This window comes from Biomphalaria glabrata, chromosome 7, assembly GCF_947242115.1.
Source record: "Biomphalaria glabrata chromosome 7, xgBioGlab47.1, whole genome shotgun sequence".
Classification (NCBI taxonomy): Eukaryota; Metazoa; Mollusca; class Gastropoda; family Planorbidae; genus Biomphalaria; species Biomphalaria glabrata.
In genome coordinates, this window is record NC_074717.1 from 23967584 (window position 1) to 23986685 (window position 19102).

At 33.1% G+C, this 19102-nt stretch overlaps 1 protein-coding gene across 12 annotated transcripts in view; it reads right to left on the reverse strand.

Moving 5' to 3' along the window:
• The window catches only part of LOC106068750 (solute carrier family 12 member 4-like), a 151520-nt gene continuing 132418 nt past the window's right edge, over positions 1–19102 (reverse strand). For 11 of the 12 annotated variants that reach the window (XM_056036911.1, XM_056036909.1, XM_056036910.1 and 8 more), the window contains 10 exons: positions 17098–17177; positions 16638–16726; positions 14398–14504; positions 13185–13303; positions 12764–12851; positions 12546–12637; positions 12009–12101; positions 11014–11177; positions 9068–9201; positions 1–5494 (listed from right to left, as the gene is read on the reverse strand). In XM_056036911.1, coding sequence (XP_055892886.1) covers positions 5403–5494; positions 9068–9201; positions 11014–11177; positions 12009–12101; positions 12546–12637; positions 12764–12851; positions 13185–13303; positions 14398–14504; positions 16638–16726; positions 17098–17177 — 1058 coding nt within the window. In that variant the 3' untranslated portion in view covers positions 1–5402. The remainder of the gene's footprint in view (positions 5495–9067; positions 9202–11013; positions 11178–12008; positions 12102–12545; positions 12638–12763; positions 12852–13184; positions 13304–14397; positions 14505–16637; positions 16727–17097; positions 17178–19102) is intronic. The other variant, XR_008779091.1, reaches the window with a different exon arrangement.

Here is a 19102-nt window from a genome sequence, read left to right on the forward strand (position 1 = left end):
TATTCTCAAAAGATTTAATGTTTAAATATTTCTCAGACGAACACTGAAGGCTGGAAGCCATCATCTAGCAACAGGCAACTGTACCATCCTCCACTTACATGACTTTTAACACCATCGACCTTCACACTGTCAAGACTAGACTCGCGCTAAGTGGGTGGGAGCATGCATTCATCACTTCTGTGTCTGCGTGTGTTTATTGATACAAGTTTGGATACAACAGAAAGAACTAAACCCACAGACTGACATGAATGTGTTGTTGAATAGTTGCATCGCGACGTGGACAGATTAGCACAGAGACAGTACACGCTTTGCTCATAGAAACAATTCAATCAAAAGTGTAAGTCATCTGAATAATAAACTTGTGACCAAGCTACTTCCAGACATTTTATTCTTTCTTTTTATTTCCCCACCAATGGTCACTACAGGACCAAACTAAGAGACTGCTAAACTTCAACACTAGAGAATAGATATTTGATGTAAACACGTGAGCGACAGTAGTATAACTTAAGTATAAGTATTCATACACGTGTTAACTAGGAACATTCTCAGATATTGACAAAATGGTGGCTCTGATCTTAAAAATTAACATGTTTGTACAAAGCCATGTCTGTTCTGTGAAACTTTGAGAATTTTGGTTCTTAGTTGTAACAAATTTGAGAAGTAATTCAATCGTATCGTCAATGTCATTGCATAACAAATTGACTTGTTAGGGAATGCAGGACATGAGCTAAGCTGGGCTAAGAAATATGATCAAGCAAAGTCGAACTACAGAGGGGAAAGAAAAAAAAACAAAAAAACAATTACATTGCCAGGTAAATGTCAGAAATATAAGCTATTGTTTGAATACGCCACAGAAAGCAAAGTTAAAGTGTAATTAGTGCAGGAAAAAAAACTATTACAAAGAAAGGAAAGAAGCAATGTGTAACTTAATAAGGATCACTTTATACATAAATATGTAACAAATTAGGTTTCACTCCATCTCTTTAATTTTCATTAGCTTACTACAAAATAGTCTCAGAGGAATTTCAATATTCGTTTTCACTATTTCTTAGAAAATGAAAGCTAGCAATGAAGGAGCCTAAATGTGTAGTTCCATGTACTGAACATAAACATGGGGAATAAAATACAAATTTAAATTGAACACTCCAGTAATTTGTAGAAAGATAAAACTGGCACGTTTGTTTCAGTCCAGTGAGCCAATAGAGGCACACACACACAAAATAGTTTTAATAATCAGATTTACAATTCAGAATCATTTGACCTCAGCATTTAGTCCTGTATCCCTGATCATGACTAAGCTCCAAGTAACTTTTTATAGTCAAGATTGCTGTAACCTATTCAAGCATAAACAAAGTTTTTTGTAGTCCCCAATTTGTTTCCCTATTCAAAGAACGATACCAAGAATTTTAACCAAATGAATTCTTCGATGTTGAAGTGAATGACAGCAAGCTGGTAAAGTCTGAATCTGTTTTGAGATTTCTTTTTGTAGCAGCCATGACATGAAGTTTAACAATTGAACAAATTACTTCCAGTTGAATTTGTAAAAAAAAATAAAATGTATTATTCTAGAATTCAAACATTACATTAGGTAGAATATAACTTTTCTCAAATTGTCAATTTATGTTTGTAAAGATAATAGGATGACTATAGCTACCATATTAAAATAGGATAGATGATATCTCAATCCTATGTAATTAAGTTTCAAATGTAATTCTATATTGTTCTGTAGTAAAATGTATAACTTTTTAGAGACTATATTTTAGATCCTATTGAAGAGTAGTAGTAGAGCTGTTGTTGTACTAGTAAACTGAATAGTCAAAAACAACACTCAAAGGTATGGGTGTTGGTAAGTATAAAAACATGAATGACAATAATCTCACTGTCAATAATAAACTTATCTATGAAGTACAATAATGACACATTGGAGCGTACTACAAGCCTAAAGTATAACCATTGATCTAATACTAAGCCAAATACTAAGTCTAGACCAGGCAACTGTAACCCCAACTGTCTCTCTAACAGAAGCCTGATCCTAACCCTTCCTCAATCACTAGGTCAGCCTAATATAGAAATGAAGAGCTGGGACTGTACAAGTTATTCTTACAATTTCTGAAGAAGACAGACATCAGATTGAATGAAGTATATTTCTTCTAGATCTTAAGTTTGTTATCAAAACATTTTTTTACAAATGATCATTTCAGAAAAGTAAAACAAAGCAAAAGCAGTATCAGGATATATTAAAAGGCCATGCAAATGAAATGAGATTGAAACAAAAAAAATCAGTCAAGCAAGGATTGATTATATAATAAGCATTTGAAGGTGAAATATTGATTTTAGTAGTTGTGAACCCAGCAGAAGTTACAAGTTGTGACCTATGTAATAATGCTGAGATACAAGATACAGAAGTGAGCTGAACTTCTGCTCTAGTTGTAGGAGGAGCTCTTCTGTGATGGAAGACAGGTTAAAAAGTGGCAAAGGAAATAAAAAAAAAAGAAGTTTTATGTCATGTTTCCAGTTCCTTGCTGTAGCGCAACACATTGAAATAGTGAAGTCAATAAATAGAATCACACACATGGCTTAAATTAGTGATATGCAGTTATAAAATAATATTACTTGGCAAACATTGCAGTTGACAAAGCCTACATGTGGCAGTGCAATTAGGTAGAATGTGCCAAAACAAAATCTAAGCTCAGCATACGACAAAATCAGCCTACCAAGACATTACTTTCAAAATGGTGACCCTTTCATTAAGTACTCACAGCTGCATAAAAAAAAAATACCAAAAGACAAAAAAAAATTCACTAATAGACAAGATAGACGTAATCATTTCAAACGCTGATGAAGACAAATTTATAAATATAACAGAGTTTAGAGGTTTTTTTTTTAGTATTAATGAAAAGTTTACAAAACTTAAAATGAAATGTGAAACATTCAACAAAATGTATTTTAATTATAATAAAAAATAAAAATAAAACCATTGAAATTAAATCAAATGAATATTGAAAAAAAAACAACAAACAAAAAAACCAACATGTTAACAAAGCTTTCATATAAAAAAATAAGTATTGATGGTAGCAAACAAAATATTGAAATCTATTGAATAGACTTACCAACTTAAAATAGCACAACTGGGTGGATAAACTGGCAATGTCTGCTGCTAGGAGGTTAAGATTATCCACACCAAATAAATTTTGGTTCTTTTCAATAACATACAACTCACAGTCCTATCCAATTCAGCAAATAATAGAATTTGGTGGTTTGTGGCAAAAGTAAAAAAAAAAAATCCATGCAATAGACTGCATGTGAATCAATACAATAACAATTCCTTGTGACATAAAAGTCATGTTACACAAGCTTTGTATGAGATACATTGGTACAAGAGTCAGCCAGTGTCAGAGATGTACCGCTTGATAGGATCAAGGTCTACACTGAAGTGTCAAAAACCAAAGAGCAGTGGACTAATAGACAATAAATTTTCTAAAATTAACTGTAAAACAATTATAATTAGTTTTTTCCCTCTCAAAATAAAAAAAAAAAAAGATTGGTATTTAAGGTGGTATTGTTATTATTTCAAATATAAATTAACATTAAAATGACTGTCTTTTGACTTTCTCCACCATCTGTCAACCACTGCTAACAGGTCCAAACAAAACTGATGTGACTATATAGATATGTTGAAAACAAAACAGCAATTAGTAGCTTTATAGTTTAATCCTGTTAGTACAAGCTCCAATTTTTTACTCGCAAGAATCAAAGTACTGTGCAAAAACATATAATAACACATCTATCAAAACTATGGTGCTATAAATATATATTTTAATTTCAATACCAGCCAATGTGAGCAGATCCTTCATAATGTTTGCACAAATAATGATTATACAGAACAAAAATTAAGGGACTAAAAATGGAGCATTACTGATATACAAGTGCAACAATGATATGATTAGTGTCTTTCAACCAGATGTATCACATACAGTCTAAACAATTCAGTTTATACAAAAACATTTTTTCTGTATGATCAATGAATTATAAGAAGTTGATCTCATTCAAGATTTTACATTTTTTCCTAAACTTATCTGTGAGAAATATTTTAATTCTGAGCATCCACCTCCCTCTAAACACTTACTGACTGGTATATCATTACAAAAGTAATTTTTTGTCTCACTGTTAGTGACATTTTATTAGAAGAACCCACAAAATGTATGGAAATGTTTCCCCAGGTGTGTGCAATTATCAACTAATGAATCACTGATCTAAACAATGAAATAGGTATTGTATTGAAGATCTAGAACAATCATCTTTCTATGCTGTGCATGTATTTATAGTGAAAAGAAAAAAGTTCTCAGTACAATTTTCTTTTTTGGGAGAAAGTACAATTATAAAGTATATAATTTTGTGTAAAATATACAAATTAAAAAATAAAGACTTAGAAATTAGCATATTTTTTGGCAACAATGCAAGATGGAATAGGACATAAAACTGTATTTATCTAGCACCAATATGATTTCTGCCAGTCTCATGGCAGTTACCGGACTTCTAGATTGATGTCAAGGGCATACAAATTAAGCCCGAGAAATGTCTGTCAGAATAGTAACAGCACAAACACTAAAACAAAAGTTAGTACTGAAAACACTTGAAATGAACCAATGACCAGCTTATAACTTACAAACAACACAGCCTATTGATCAGCACAGACTAGACTATGACAAATTACAGTACACAAGAACCTTCCAGAAAGTATAGCAATCATGATCTACTGACCACATTATTACACAATTACAAAATATCTGAAGCATGCTTCAGAGCCTCGTAAATAAAAACAATGCTCAAGACCATATTTATGTATATATTATTAACAAATATATATAAATAGTGTAAATTATATTTGATACTGAAATATAATATATAATAGATTATATCACACACATTTTTAGTTTTAAAAACAAAACAGGCAGTAGACTTAATTTTAGTTTTTTTTAAAAGGCTCATTTTCAACTCAGTAATAACTTAATATTCAATTTAATTTAAAATGTACCCCCCCCCCCCCCCAAAAAAAAAAAAAACAACAACAAAAAAACTAGCTTATAATTTCTCAGAATTGATATATCAAAAGCCCTGTTGTATCGTAAAGCAAAATTAATTCACACAGAGATCTATCTTTAGCAGAGACAGAAATCAACATTTGTGTAGCTTAATATGCACCTGAAACTCCAAAATTACCCTGGCTATTTTAGTATCAAATACTTGACTGTTGAAATAACTAACATCTAATAGTTTACGTTGTTTTTATATGACAGTTTTTCTAAACAGTAGCTCATTTTTGTACTGGTAATATTGTTTATTGGTGCTATTACAATGAAAACTAAAATAACATAAACATGAAAAAAACAACTGACATGAAGTTAAGAATAGATTGTGATCACTTCTCTTCCACTGCCACGAACCATTAAAACTCTTTCTATACCTTCTGTGAGAACCTCTAGAAACTCCATATCTTAAACTGGTAAAGGAAATAATGAAAAACATTGAAGGCAATCAACACACAAATACATGAAAAAAAGGAATATCCGCTAAGTATTGGAAAGATATTTTTAATGTAATTAACATGTATTTGGACTTTTGAAACTATCTCTACTGATCATAATGATTTGCATTCGACAGTCATTCTATAATGTTTTCAGCTGGAACTACCTTTGATTGATTTTTTTATTTTAGGCACATCGGCACAATTTAGGCCATGTCGTGCCTGCAGTCCCTTAAGGACTACTCTCTCTCTACATAACAAGGGCTAAATTCTATACAGTTAAATCATTAAAATCAAGGTCTATTCACAGTTAAAATAGTAAAGGTAGTAAAAATTTAATAATTTGGTAAAAATCTAATGTAAATAGTACATGTTCACAAATTCCTAAATCAGATCTTCGTAGACAACCCCACTTCCCGGATAAAGCCCAGTACTTTCCCAGGGTCGACATTGTCGAATAGTGTTTTTAAGTTAGTGGCATCTTCCTGACATCCTGGTATCTGGGGCAGTCAATGAGGATTTTCCACGGTGAGGCGAGAGTCACAATACTCACAAAGTGGGGGCTCCTCTTTCTTCAGCACAAAAGAGTGTGTGATGTAGGTGTGGCCAATCCTAAGTCTGGACATGGTTGTGTTACCAAGCCTTGTCAGACCCGTTGGTCCTGCCACTCTCGATAGGTGGCAGAGGCAATACTTTGTCTCAGGTCCGAGCAGGGAATTTGGGTTCCTGACACCGCATGATTTAGGGCTCTCTTTGCTTCTCTGTCTGTTTGATATTCTACCAGTTTGTTTATTTTTTATAGAGTAAATTCTAATTATATTTTAATATAAGCAAATTTCACTCGAATGTGGACAAGAAGAATAAAGAAATACTTGTAAATGATAAATTTTGTCAGCCACACACCTAGTCTAAGACATGTACATAATTTAAAAATAAGTTTACAAAGACAATTTGTGTGGAAACACAAACTCAATATCCGCCCCCGTAGTGGTCCTCCTAAGCAGGTAAAAAGGCAGGTTTCAATATTTTCAGAAAGAATATCAGAATAAAATTCTATCTAAGGAAAATGACAGAAAAGAATGGAGAAAGAAGGTTGACAGATCTTGTGTGGTGCCACAACGGTCCAGCAGACCAAGGGATGGTGAAAGTGGAGAACCTGGCCTAACTGATGTCATCTTTAATTCAGTGTTCAATTGTGATTCTGCAGTGCAGTTCACGCAATATTGTGAAAAACTACTTATTAATGGTTGTTTTAAAATATGTTTCACTTATATGTATACTTAATAGATTTTTTCTCTTTAAAAATAAAAGTAAACATTTAAAAAAAAAATGTAGTAGTTAGTATGACAAATCTTACCTAACTTAGTAATACAATTGTAAACAATTTTTTTTTTACAAAAAAATCTAAAACCATTTGGATAAATGTGTTCATAATAAGGTAAATAGTCATCTCCCATCTAAATAGCCTCCCATGTTTGTTACTATTAATAGTGAATAGTTGTAAAAATGGTGAATTTTTATGAAAAAACTGCTTGCAAAGTTGACTTTAAAAATTAAATTTTTCGCTTTCAGAAAAGAAAAAAGTAGCCATTGCATCAAAACTTTGTTCTTAAATATCATGATGTCTGATTTTCAATATTTTTTCTAGTTTACGAGATCTAAACAGCACGGACCACATAAAACTACTAGCGTCTATTCCCTTTCGGGGGCTGCTAAAATACTTTTAATTTAAACACAATAAGAAAATGATATTTTGAGGCACCTAGTCTAATAAATACATCACACAAAACACTAGTTAAAAAAAACAATATTTTCTTTTACTGTAGTAGCAAGAGATGCACAAGATCTACTAAGTTATTCAAATTAATAACATATCTAGATATAATTCTCTTCATGGCTCAAGAGTTTGGACAAGAAGTAAAGAAGGAAAGATCACTCTTTTATTTCTGAAAGTCGGACTAGAGTTACGCTATGAAAAAAAAAAGAGGGAGGGGGAACAAGTAGTATTCACCCATCACAACATAGCACGGCCGGACCTAACCGTTGTGACCAAGAAGTCATAAAAAGATCACTCTTTTTTATTTCTACACTACGTAGTTATAGAGGCGAAAAAAAGAGGGGGGGGGGAGGAGAACAAGTAATCTACTCTGTATTCACCCATCACTAAATAGCAGGGCTGGACTCAACCGTTGTGAGGCCCTATGCGATTCGGATTTCGCAGGGCCTAATTTGGGTAGGGATACGGATTATAAGTAAAAATTAAGAGTTTATATTAGAAAATACATTCGTCTTTGCATTTTATTCATTCTTTACTACATACAGAATAACTTTACGAGCCTTGCGTGTAGTCAAGTCATACAGTATATCATAAAAATTTCCTACATAGATCACGCTCAATAGAAAGAATTACCAAATGTTTCAATCTATCTATGAAAATTGTTGACCTCAAGTAATTCTTCACTAGTTTGAGGCGCGAGAAGCTTCTTTCACCAGATTCCAAAATTACGTGATAATGCCGTTTTTTTTATAGCCTGTAGGATTGTTGTTTTCCATATCGAATGACAATTTGTGTTTATATATTTCAGGAGATTTGTATGGGTTTTCTAAAGATTTTAATAATTTCCAGATATTTCCAGGACTTTTTCATATATTTTGCAATTTCAGGAGATTTCCAGGAGCTTTTGGTAAATCGACAGGAGGCAGCGGGAAATCTGTTATAAGTTATAAAATTACAATTAGCATGGGTCCTATGAAAGTGCAGGGCCCACTGCGGTCACCTAGGTTGCAGTGGCCTAAAGCAGGCCCTGCAAAATAGTGGGGTATGCTATGCCGCGGGTCGACTAGTAGAATAATAAATGAACTAAAAAGATGAAAAAAAGGATTTGAAAATGAAATCATAAACTTGTTTGCACTCTTCTTTGCTGACATTTGGCTAATTATACCAAAAAAATATAGAAGAATTTTGTGAAATTTTAATGGATTTAATGAGGTATTTTAGATATTCATATTGAACAGTTTACCTTGATTTTCCCTCAATATCTATGATATAGTTGAGAGAAAGATACTCTTTATGCTAGCCTGACATCATAATGTACCAACTGAATACTCTGATCAAAAGAATGTGTTGATGACAGAGAAACAAATAAAAAGAGCTGTAAGTAACTTCTCTACAAACACTAAGAGATAGATGACAAAAACATTTTCAACAGGGGAACCAATAAATAAAGTGATTATTGTATTCAGAACCAAGCTTGCTATTTTATTTAATTTAATGTTTATAATTTCACTAGACAAGTTAACCCATGCTATAACAGGATGGTGATTTTTTTTTAAGTTATAGAAATCAATATTACTTCTCTTTAGGTGAAAAAAAAAAAAGATAATTGTCTCAATTTGATCTAAGCCTGATGACCTATTTAGTAATTCAGATTTGATTGCTTTTTTAAAATATAAAATAAACATATTAATAGAAGCATTTTTAAAAAATAAAAGGCTTTAACAAATGCACATAAAATGATGCAATCAATGTGATATGAAGGATACAATTTTCAGCTCCAGAGTCTGACTTGGGAGGAGCAGGAAGGTTCAGAATGACAAGCTGTGCACTGTGGGATTTCTCAACTATATGTTCATTTAGCCTGACAGCAGTGTGCATGCGTCGAACATTGTTCTTGTCCCTGTTAGAAGATCAGAACAAAGTGTTGGTACAGCTTGAACAAAATGTGCACCCCATTATCATTTCATAACAATAATCAAAAGAAAGATTATGGCTTGGCAAAAAAAAAATCATGGGGAATTGATTTTTACCTTTATCAAGTTATGCTAAGCTAGTGTAAAATCAGTACTGAGTGGCTGTGTACTGCAGATGTGCACAACTTAATACAATCAAGTATTGTTATGTGCACTTTTTATATTCTATTGGTAAGGTTGAAGGCTACTATCTTTTCCAGGTGACTTGTGCAGGATATTAAGATAAGGTAAGCTAAAGGCTTTTGAAATAGTATTTGTATTCACTTTGTTGCCATCATTGTATAGAACAGTTAATACAAGAACCTTTGTTCTTTGCGTAGCTTTAGAGACCCATTGGGCAAGGACCTTGTAAAAACTAATTGGGTTGGACCCTTGCCTACCTTTGTATCAGTGTTGCCTTAATGATGTGACAATCCTCTGGTGCTAGTCTAAATTTGGGTGTAAGGTAACTGCTAAGTTACTGAATGTTTAGTTTACTGTGGACTACTTCCTATTTAGTATTCCCTATCTGAATTTACTAAAACATGTACAAGCTTTTGTTTTGTAAATGTTTTGAGTAATTTAACTTTTGTTTGATGCTGCATGAAAGAATGATCTATTAAATATTTCACATAGCCCTATCTGTCTCTGTTTGGTATACCATTCTTAATATTTGAGTGACTGGGTGAGAACTATTGTCAGGGATCCAGGCATTAATTATTAATTTATTAATTAACATTAATTATATGGCTATGGCCTCATCAGTTGCTAAGTGACTATGAATCATCTCATAAAAAGCTAATACAGTTTGGGGTCAGCGGCATCGCATGTTCTGCCAGGGTGTAACTCTGTGTACTGCCTATAGGTAGCTGGCTCCTGATTTTTCATCAGTGCTGACTCTCCTAAGTGGTACCCAGCCAAGGCTAACAAGCCCAAAACCTATCCGCATTTGCCCATTGGTTCTGCAAGGTTGTTATTGCCAGAAGTGGATAGAAACACTCCACTACCTATAAAATGTTCTGCAAGGTTGTTATTGCCAGAAGTGGATAGAAACACTCCATTACCTATAAAATGTTCAGCAAGGTTGTTATTGCCAGAAGTGGATAGAAACACTCCATTACCTATAAAATGTTCAGCAAGGTTGTTATTGCCAGAAGTGGATAGAAATACTCCATTACCTATAAAATGTTCTGCAAGGTTGTTATTGCCAGAAGTGGATAGAAATACTCCATTACCTATAAAATGTTCTGCAAGGTTGTTATTGCCAGAAGTGGATAGAAACACTCCATTACCTATAAAATGTTCTGCAAGGTTGTTATTGCCAGAAGTGGATAGAAATACTCCATTACCTATAAAATGTTCTGCAAGGTTGTTATTGCCAGAAGTGGAAAGAAACACTCCATTACCTATAAAATGTTCTGCAAGGTTGTTATTGCCAGAAGTGGATAGAAACACTCCATTACCTATAAAATGTTCTGCAAGGTTGTTATTGCCAGAAGTGGATAGAAATACTCCATTACCTATAAAATGTTCTGCAAGGTTGTTATTGCCAGAAGTGGAAAGAAACACTCCATTACCTATAAAATGTTCTGCAAGGTTGTTATTGCCAGAAGTGGATAGAAACACTCCACTACCTATAAAATGTTTCCCATCCATGCATCTCAAACAGCTTCTGACAAACAGCGCAACTCCTATTTAATTCAATCTGCTTCATTTAACTAAATTGTAAATCTTTGAGATGAAAACTGAATCTGACTTACGGCTTTTTATTCTTGTTAATAAGTGTCTTGGCCTCACTGGGTGTGAAGGTGTACTGGGACTTGTCTGTGCTTCTTTGTTCTGGTTCTGGTGCATCTGTACTACTCTCTTCTGGCACAGGGGATAGTGTAATGGTAGGGACTGCTAGACTACTGTTGGCATTGTTCTACAATTACAGATAAAAAATTAAGAAAACAATTCTTCTTTTTTTAAATAATTATAATGAGGTGAGTATATAAAGTTTTTTTGCTGAATGCAGAAACAATAATGTAATAAAATGTTTATCTAGTTAGACATTGATAAGTGTAATTGTGTACTAGACAAGTTTATATTTAAATTGGTATATTTCAAAATTGTGCTATTAATTATAATGTAGAGGTTAAAAATTTGATGATGTTTTTTTTTAGTCTTAATAGAATTCTAAGGTGTCTTCCTTGAGCAGAAATCTATTATATGTTTACATTAAAAGAACCTTAAAGGAGCTGTTTAAATTCTTGTGTTGTTGGACAGCAGTCTTATCAAATGCAAATATTCAGTCACAATTTGAAGTAGTCAGTGCATGAATCAGGCCTCAGAGGGACATTATGAAAGTGTTTAGGAATCAGAGTGACTGGTCTATTTTTGTTAACTGATCCTATATATCATTAATAACATTCAGAACTATTCATGTTATTCATTATTATCTAAGAGCCAAACTCTACATGTAAATACACTTTACATGATTGAATTCCATTTTGATCTAGATTAATCATAAAATCATCACACAAACAGTTGTTACACAAGTCTTGTATGTATTTGTAAGTGGGTGATTTTACTGTCAGGAGAAAAATGAGTGATATAGCATTTAGTCTTCATAGTTTATTCATCATACTAAATTTATATGTAATAAATTCAATATTGAAGAATTACAACTAATACTCTGACAGTTTCTTTCAGGGATAAACCTCATTTAATACTATACATAAAATGTCTCTACTTTTCACCAATACTGACTTACCCTATGTGCATTTCTGATTTTACTCAACATGTCTGTCCTTTGTTCCATAATCAAAGTCCTCTCATAGGTATAGGCAGAGATGTCAGAGTTACTCTGTGAAGGAAAAAAGGGAAAGCAATACATGTAGAGAATGTATCAAAATATATTCTGATGAACCTCCGCCAAATCAATGATCATGTTTTCACAAAATCACAAAAACTGAGTGCAAAGTACATAGAAAATATATAGGCAAGTGCAAATGTTTTAGCTGGGAAGGAAGTGTTGCATGAATTATAAGGAAGGGCTGTGAAAATGGGGCAAAATGAACTCTTTTAATTGTCTCAAGATGGAAACTTGTTATTAACATCATTCATATTATTTATATATATAAAAAAAAGTGTAATTAAAGTATGTTTGAAAAAAAAAATGTCTAGGGAAAAAGCTAGTTTAACCAAAGTTTAACTCAGTTGCTTAAGAGAAACCAGAAACTTGAAATCTTACAGTTCTACTGTCCAGGCTACATAATTTATTGATACAAACAAATGATAAGTTATTTACCATTTCCACCACATCTACATCAGCAGTGATACGAAGTTGATACAAATAGGTCTGCAAGTCTTTTTTCATTTGAATAGAATTGTCCTCAGTTTCTATATCAGGTCAAGGGTCATACTAGTACTAATAATTTTTTTTTTTCCAGAAATGATTCTATCAATGATCAGCACATTATTTTTCAATGTATCTTTCGTATTAAATACACTGATACCAAAGGATACGTGCAACTGTGAAGATTCGGAGTTTACAGTTTTTCCAAGTTCTATCTTGACATAATAAAAATGGCAGCAACATGAGAAGACCACCATCATGTAGACATAGTTAAGGAAACAATGACATGTCATAATAGAGTGGTGAAGTTTACATTGCAACACACAATAAAAAACAACAAACAAACAAAAAATGTAGTTGTAAATTCACTGTAAAAGGCCAAAATAATTGAACAGAAACAACTAAAAACTGTAGGCATGTGCCTTAATTGTTCTTCCTATATCTGCTATTCAAGGTTAGCGAATAAAAGCATGTGAAAATAACAATTAAAGAAATAATTCCAAATGAAATGAATCAAATATCAATTTGTTTGTTAATATTAATAAATATAAAATGAAACCAATGAAATTTTCTGTCTCTAATGCGAAGGATATGGACAATCCACCAGACATCAATAGTTCCCTTTAACTTGACTCCAAGATCAGGGAACTGGTTGATTCCTTTAGGAACAAGTAAACACATCTGTGCTGAGCCAACATTGCGCACAGTATCTAGAGAATGTAAAATAGGTCAAGCTGTTATTTGGTTTATAAACACATAAGTCGTACACAAAATAATTGGCTAAGACAAAATAAATATTGGTAAACCTATCATATACTGCAACTGATAGGTATTGAAAATAAATATTACATTATCTTGGTATGTTTTGTGTACTGATGTAAAGAAAAAGGAGAGATTATTCTTGAAAATAAAAAGTGTAGGCATACTTTAAAGAAAAAAAGGTGAGAAACACTGAGATAATCCTGATTTGAGAAACTCTGAATTGATCAATCTCAAAGACTAATTTTTTCATTCAATTTCATAAAGCAATAAGGTACTCCCATACTAAACTGACTTTATTAATAATAAATCAAAGCTATGCCAAAGAATTCTTTAAAAAGAAACACTAGCAATAAAGGGTTGAGGAAATGAATTCTTTAGGTTCATGCATTGATTTTTAGAAAAATTATAAATAATTAAATAAATGTTGAAATAGATAGCTAAAAACTAAGTCAAGCATAGGTGTAGACATTTGAATTTAAACCTACATTTTTTTAAAGAAAAGAATGACTGCAACTTCTATTTGTATAGTCTGATGTATTTCACAGGAATTTTCAACCACTTCAAAAATTTTATTGCTAAACTTAAAACTAGATCTAAAATTATTGTAGGCATTATATCTATTATAGGTAATCAAATTCAGTTTGCAGGTCAATTTGTAAAATGTTTTTTTACATGTTTCGGATGTTCCTTCAGAGTTGAAGATAGTTTACTTCCTAGTCCAAACCTCCCGCAGGACGACGGGGGATGGCAGCGGGCAGGGTTTGAACCCTCGACCGTCGATAAATCCGAACGACAGTCCAGCGCGCTAACCGCACGACCAGGCAGCCATTTTAGTAAATGTTCAAAATAATATTCTGTTTATCTGAGTAAAAAGCCACATCATTACCATAGAGCTCAGCTGGCAATTTTGAACAGCTTACCAAATAATTGTAAATTTGATTAATCTAAAACATGTTAAATGTAAGCAGGTTTGACAGAAAATGAAGTTTCAAAGTAAAACAAATGGATGGAGCCTTGTATTTGAGTAATTGTAACAGCTTACCCAAGAATACCCTGTAACTCCTGTCATCTTCATCATGTCTCCAGCCATAAGGCCAGCCCAGTACTACTGTGTTGTGTTTTAATCCTCCAAGACCAGCATTTTGGATTCTAAGCAAGCCAGAAATAAACATAATCATTTCCCAGTTTCACTTATATTTATTAAGCAAATAAATCAAACAGGCTATTTTTCAAACAAAATATTATGCAAGCTTACAAGCTTTCTATGGTGCATGTTTAATGAGGTTGACTAATGTAATGACACATGATGTGTAGAAGTTGAGGTTAATCGAGTTTTTCCATAGTGACGTGACGAGTAATTAAAAAGTAGGAGAACGGAACAAGAAGAGTAACGGACAAGACGCCTTGGAGGACGACGCTAGGCTAGCGAGGACAGAGGACTGTGCCCTGTTTATTGTTAATTAAATTATTGAAGTTATCAGCCTGCGTTAGTAAATATATTCTTTATTCATTCTGTTGTTGTGTCATATGGACTCGCATGCACCATTAACATATATAATCATCAACAAAATAGACCATCAACAGATGTGGCGACCCCGATGGCCAGGGCGTCATTTTGATCTACAATCTAGTTAACTTCGTGTTCTGGATATAGACTCTCTATCTACACTTGGCGAAGTACACTGGAGAAGTACTGGATTAACATTCGTTTATTGTATTTCTACTAGATCTACCCTACGTCTGTGCTAATTATCTGGACTGCAGCTGGATTTTGGCATCTTTGTTCCAGTGGATCTAGACTTTAGAGAAAATTCGAAACCGTTACCAGCGTCTAGCTTTGTAAGCCAAATTGGATATTTTTAGATTGAGCCTGGATCTATCTATTGTTTGAACTAAACGTCTGAATCCAGAACTATTTCGTCCGTTTAAGTGATCTAGGGCAGTCCGTCGTCAGTATACCTCTACCTATATACCTCAAGAGTGAAGATACCTCAATTTGTCATCTTTATCAGTTTATTGTGAGTATGGAAAGTCACCTGAGTCTACATATCTAGTATTTACAAGCTGACCGTTGGAGTCACCTTGTCAAGTTTTGTTTTTCAAGTTATTGACTGTTGCAGTGTTGCTGAGCTTGGAATCTAATCTACACACGAGTGATGGTATACCCTACTACCACACTGCGTGATGTAATGACACAAGATGCGTAGAAGTTGAGTTTAATCGGGTTTTTCCATAGTGACGTGACGAGTAATTAAAAAGTAGGAGAACGGAACAAGAAGAGTAACGGACAATATGCCTTGGAGGACGACGCTAGGCTAGCGAGGACAGAGGACTGTGCCCTGTTTATTGTTAATTAAATTATTGAAGTTATCAGCCTGCATTACTAAGTATATTCTTTATTCATCTGTTGTTGTGTCATATGGACTCGCATGCACCATTAACATATATAATCATCAACAAAATAGACCATCAACAATAACATGCACAGTACAATAAAGATGTATCTTTATATTCTCTTCTAGTAAGGTAACTTGAAAAAGCTTAGTGGATCTAGCCATATCTGAGAAGAATACTGCATGACTTTAAAACATACAGCTATATTAAGAATTAATTAAGATATTTGATTTTTTTTATTAGCTTTATATTTGGAGGCTATTTAAGACCAAAAGAAAATCCACTGCTAAGAACAGACATATACAGCGAAAAGAAAATCTAAATTGACCATTGGTGGACAATGGTTAAGTCAACATTGGTTGTACCAAAATATGTAGGTTGCAGATGGGGCTGAGTAGCTACATGAAATACTGCACTTCTCATTAATCTTTGGACGCAAAGACAAGCCTTACTATTTTATATTTGTAGGCTACATTTGTTTCTCAAAATAAGCTGTATGTTCAAATAACATATTTGTGTTTTTCTAGACAAAAGACCTTAATAACTTTATCGATCAATAAAATAAAATAATTTTTTAAAAATTATCAAGATATTTAAGGGGAGAAAAATATGTTACTGTTGAAGTTTAGCTTTCTATTGATTAATTTTACTGAAAGATTACAGCAGTCAACTTTAAAAACAAAAAAGTTGACGTAAGCAAGTTGACAGTGCCTACCAGAAAGGAGTTCTGTAACAGAATCCATCTACTAAACTGAAGGCTTTAGATTGAGTATATAAATGAAGTCTACTACAATTATATTTGGTTAGAAAACTATGTGAAATAATTTGAAATTAGAATTGAGTTGACTCTATGAACAGTGAATAAAGATAAATGCTCTCTAATCTTACAACTGACAAAGTCCCTCAGAGACATCTGTAGCAACACTAACATCACAGAAACCTTTGACACCATATTCTTTAATCAAGTTATGGAGTGTCTGTAATATTAAAAACAAAATTAATTGACAAAAATCTGATGACCAAATCAATGTTCTCTAAAAATAGAACAGCAGAATTGTTTATTGAAATTTGCAAGAGCATGGAGTACAATGTCTTAAAATACAGATCAGTATTTAATGGTGATTAGGTTTAGTTTAGGATTTGCAGTCATAGATGCAAACTCTAGATACAAAAAGATATAGAAAATACATACTGTGAATTAAAATATTTTGTGCAGTATTTAAAAAGTTTATCTGCTAATAAAGAAAACAAATTAAGTATAGGCCTATTCAATATTTCACACACTCACAAAGAAAAAAAAATCAAGGCAAATAAATGTTGTACACTAAATATAACCTGGAAACTTTACCTGTTTACATGCCTGGGCATCTGGATACCTGTCTCTGAAGTTACCTTCTAGTACACTGTTCACCAACACTAAACCTTTTCCTGAGGATCAACATTTGTAAGAAAAATGTGCAGATATAAAATGCAAGTATTAGCAAGTAAAATACAAACAAGAAAAAAAAAAAAAAATTTATTAAGTGCAATGAATCAATCATTCAATGAATTTGTAATAGATCTAGACTAATAAAAATAAATTTGTGCCATTGGAAATATTTAAACTGATTGTTTTTGTTTAGCTCAATTTAATACTTTTAGCTTGCTCAATGGGCAATGTTGTGTGGACCCGTTAGAGGGGGGTGGGGGAAAGGAGAGGGTATCGGGGATAAGGTTTTGTGATGGCTTTTCAAAAGCAATTTATAAAAAAAAGTTTGACATCTTTTGGACCAGCAGACTCAAGCCGATACACTAGCCCTTAAGAAGTTTTTATAGTTATCTTTTGCTAGTTTCAAATTTTTAGGTGATGACCTAATTTTCTACACAAAACTATCTCCTCTTACCTAGTACTGTCTCTATAGAAAATAAAATTAATTAAATATAACTAATTGATAAAATAACTAGCCAATTTTTTTTTTATGATTCATGTTTTATTAGGGGCAATGAATAATAAAGTTTCAACTTGAGCTCAGAATATAAAGTGGGAAAAATAACGTGTACAAAATACCATATAGACTAGGGGTGCACCGGATAGTCACTCCGGCTAAATATTCATCAATTTTCACTATTCGTCAATATTCAGCCGAATATCTCTGCCGAATAGTTGGCCGGATAGTAAAAACTACACCGTAGTACCAATATTTCTATTAATATTGTTAGGAGCCTCTGCCCTGAGTCTTTTTCAGATATGTCAAACTTTTAAATAACGAAACAACGCAGGTGAAACGTCAACAATATAAGGGTAGTTGACACTGATAAACGATGTTGAACAAGAAGTTTAATACTTAATGAAGGGAACAGTTGAATGTCATCAAACTAAATCTCTACGTCAATAAAAACCCGTCAATATTCATAAAGTGGACATGATTCAATAATGTCAGTTCTAAAATACATTAACATTTCTGTTTCAAATAAAAAAATATGCTTTTAAAACTATGACTATGCACCATCTTTTAGTGCAAATACAAGGCGTGTTCATCTAAATAGAAATAAAACTTGACATTTTAAAATCACATTACATACATAGCAGTGATAGCTGGCACATTTTAAAATTTTTTCTTGACCTTTGAGTGGGCTAGTTAACGTGTAATATTCCTTAACTAGGCCTACGTCACGCTGACAAAACATATGTCTAGATGTGCGGGTATATCTCCAGAGCTAGAGATGAACCACCCCCACCATCTTTTGTTTGTTTAGTCCATAACATTGAGTTCATAGATAGACAGGTGAAAACATTATGACAGATGTCAACATGTTGACACTATCTAAAGGTCACATCTTAAGAGGGAACTGAGTTTGTTTACTTGTAGAAGAATCTTTATTAGAGGGTGAGGGCTGGATTTCAAGCCACACCTCTACGCAAGTACCAAGGGTAGAGATGAACAACTCCCACCACTTTTTATTTGTTTAGCCCATCACATTGAGTTCATTGATTGACAGGTGACCACCAAGGCTAATACCCTGGACGTAGGTCTAGAGGTCACACGAGTGAACTGACTTTGTTTACTTGGTAGCTAATCTTAATTAGGGGCTGGATTTCAAGCCACACCTCTACAGGGGTAACCCGACAATGAGTTTGCTTATTTTGAGAACAATGTCCATCATGTGGCTGGACCAAAGGCCACACCTCTTCTTGAATGCCTAGTTTGCTTACTTGGATATAAATCTCTTTTCTTAACGTGTTAACTCAAATTTTACTCCTGCCTTAAGTGTCTTGATTTGATGATGACACTCTTAATAATTTGAGAGTGTCAAGTAACTCCTTCTTATTACTGATTTAAAAAAAAAAATATGATGCATACTTAGCAACTATG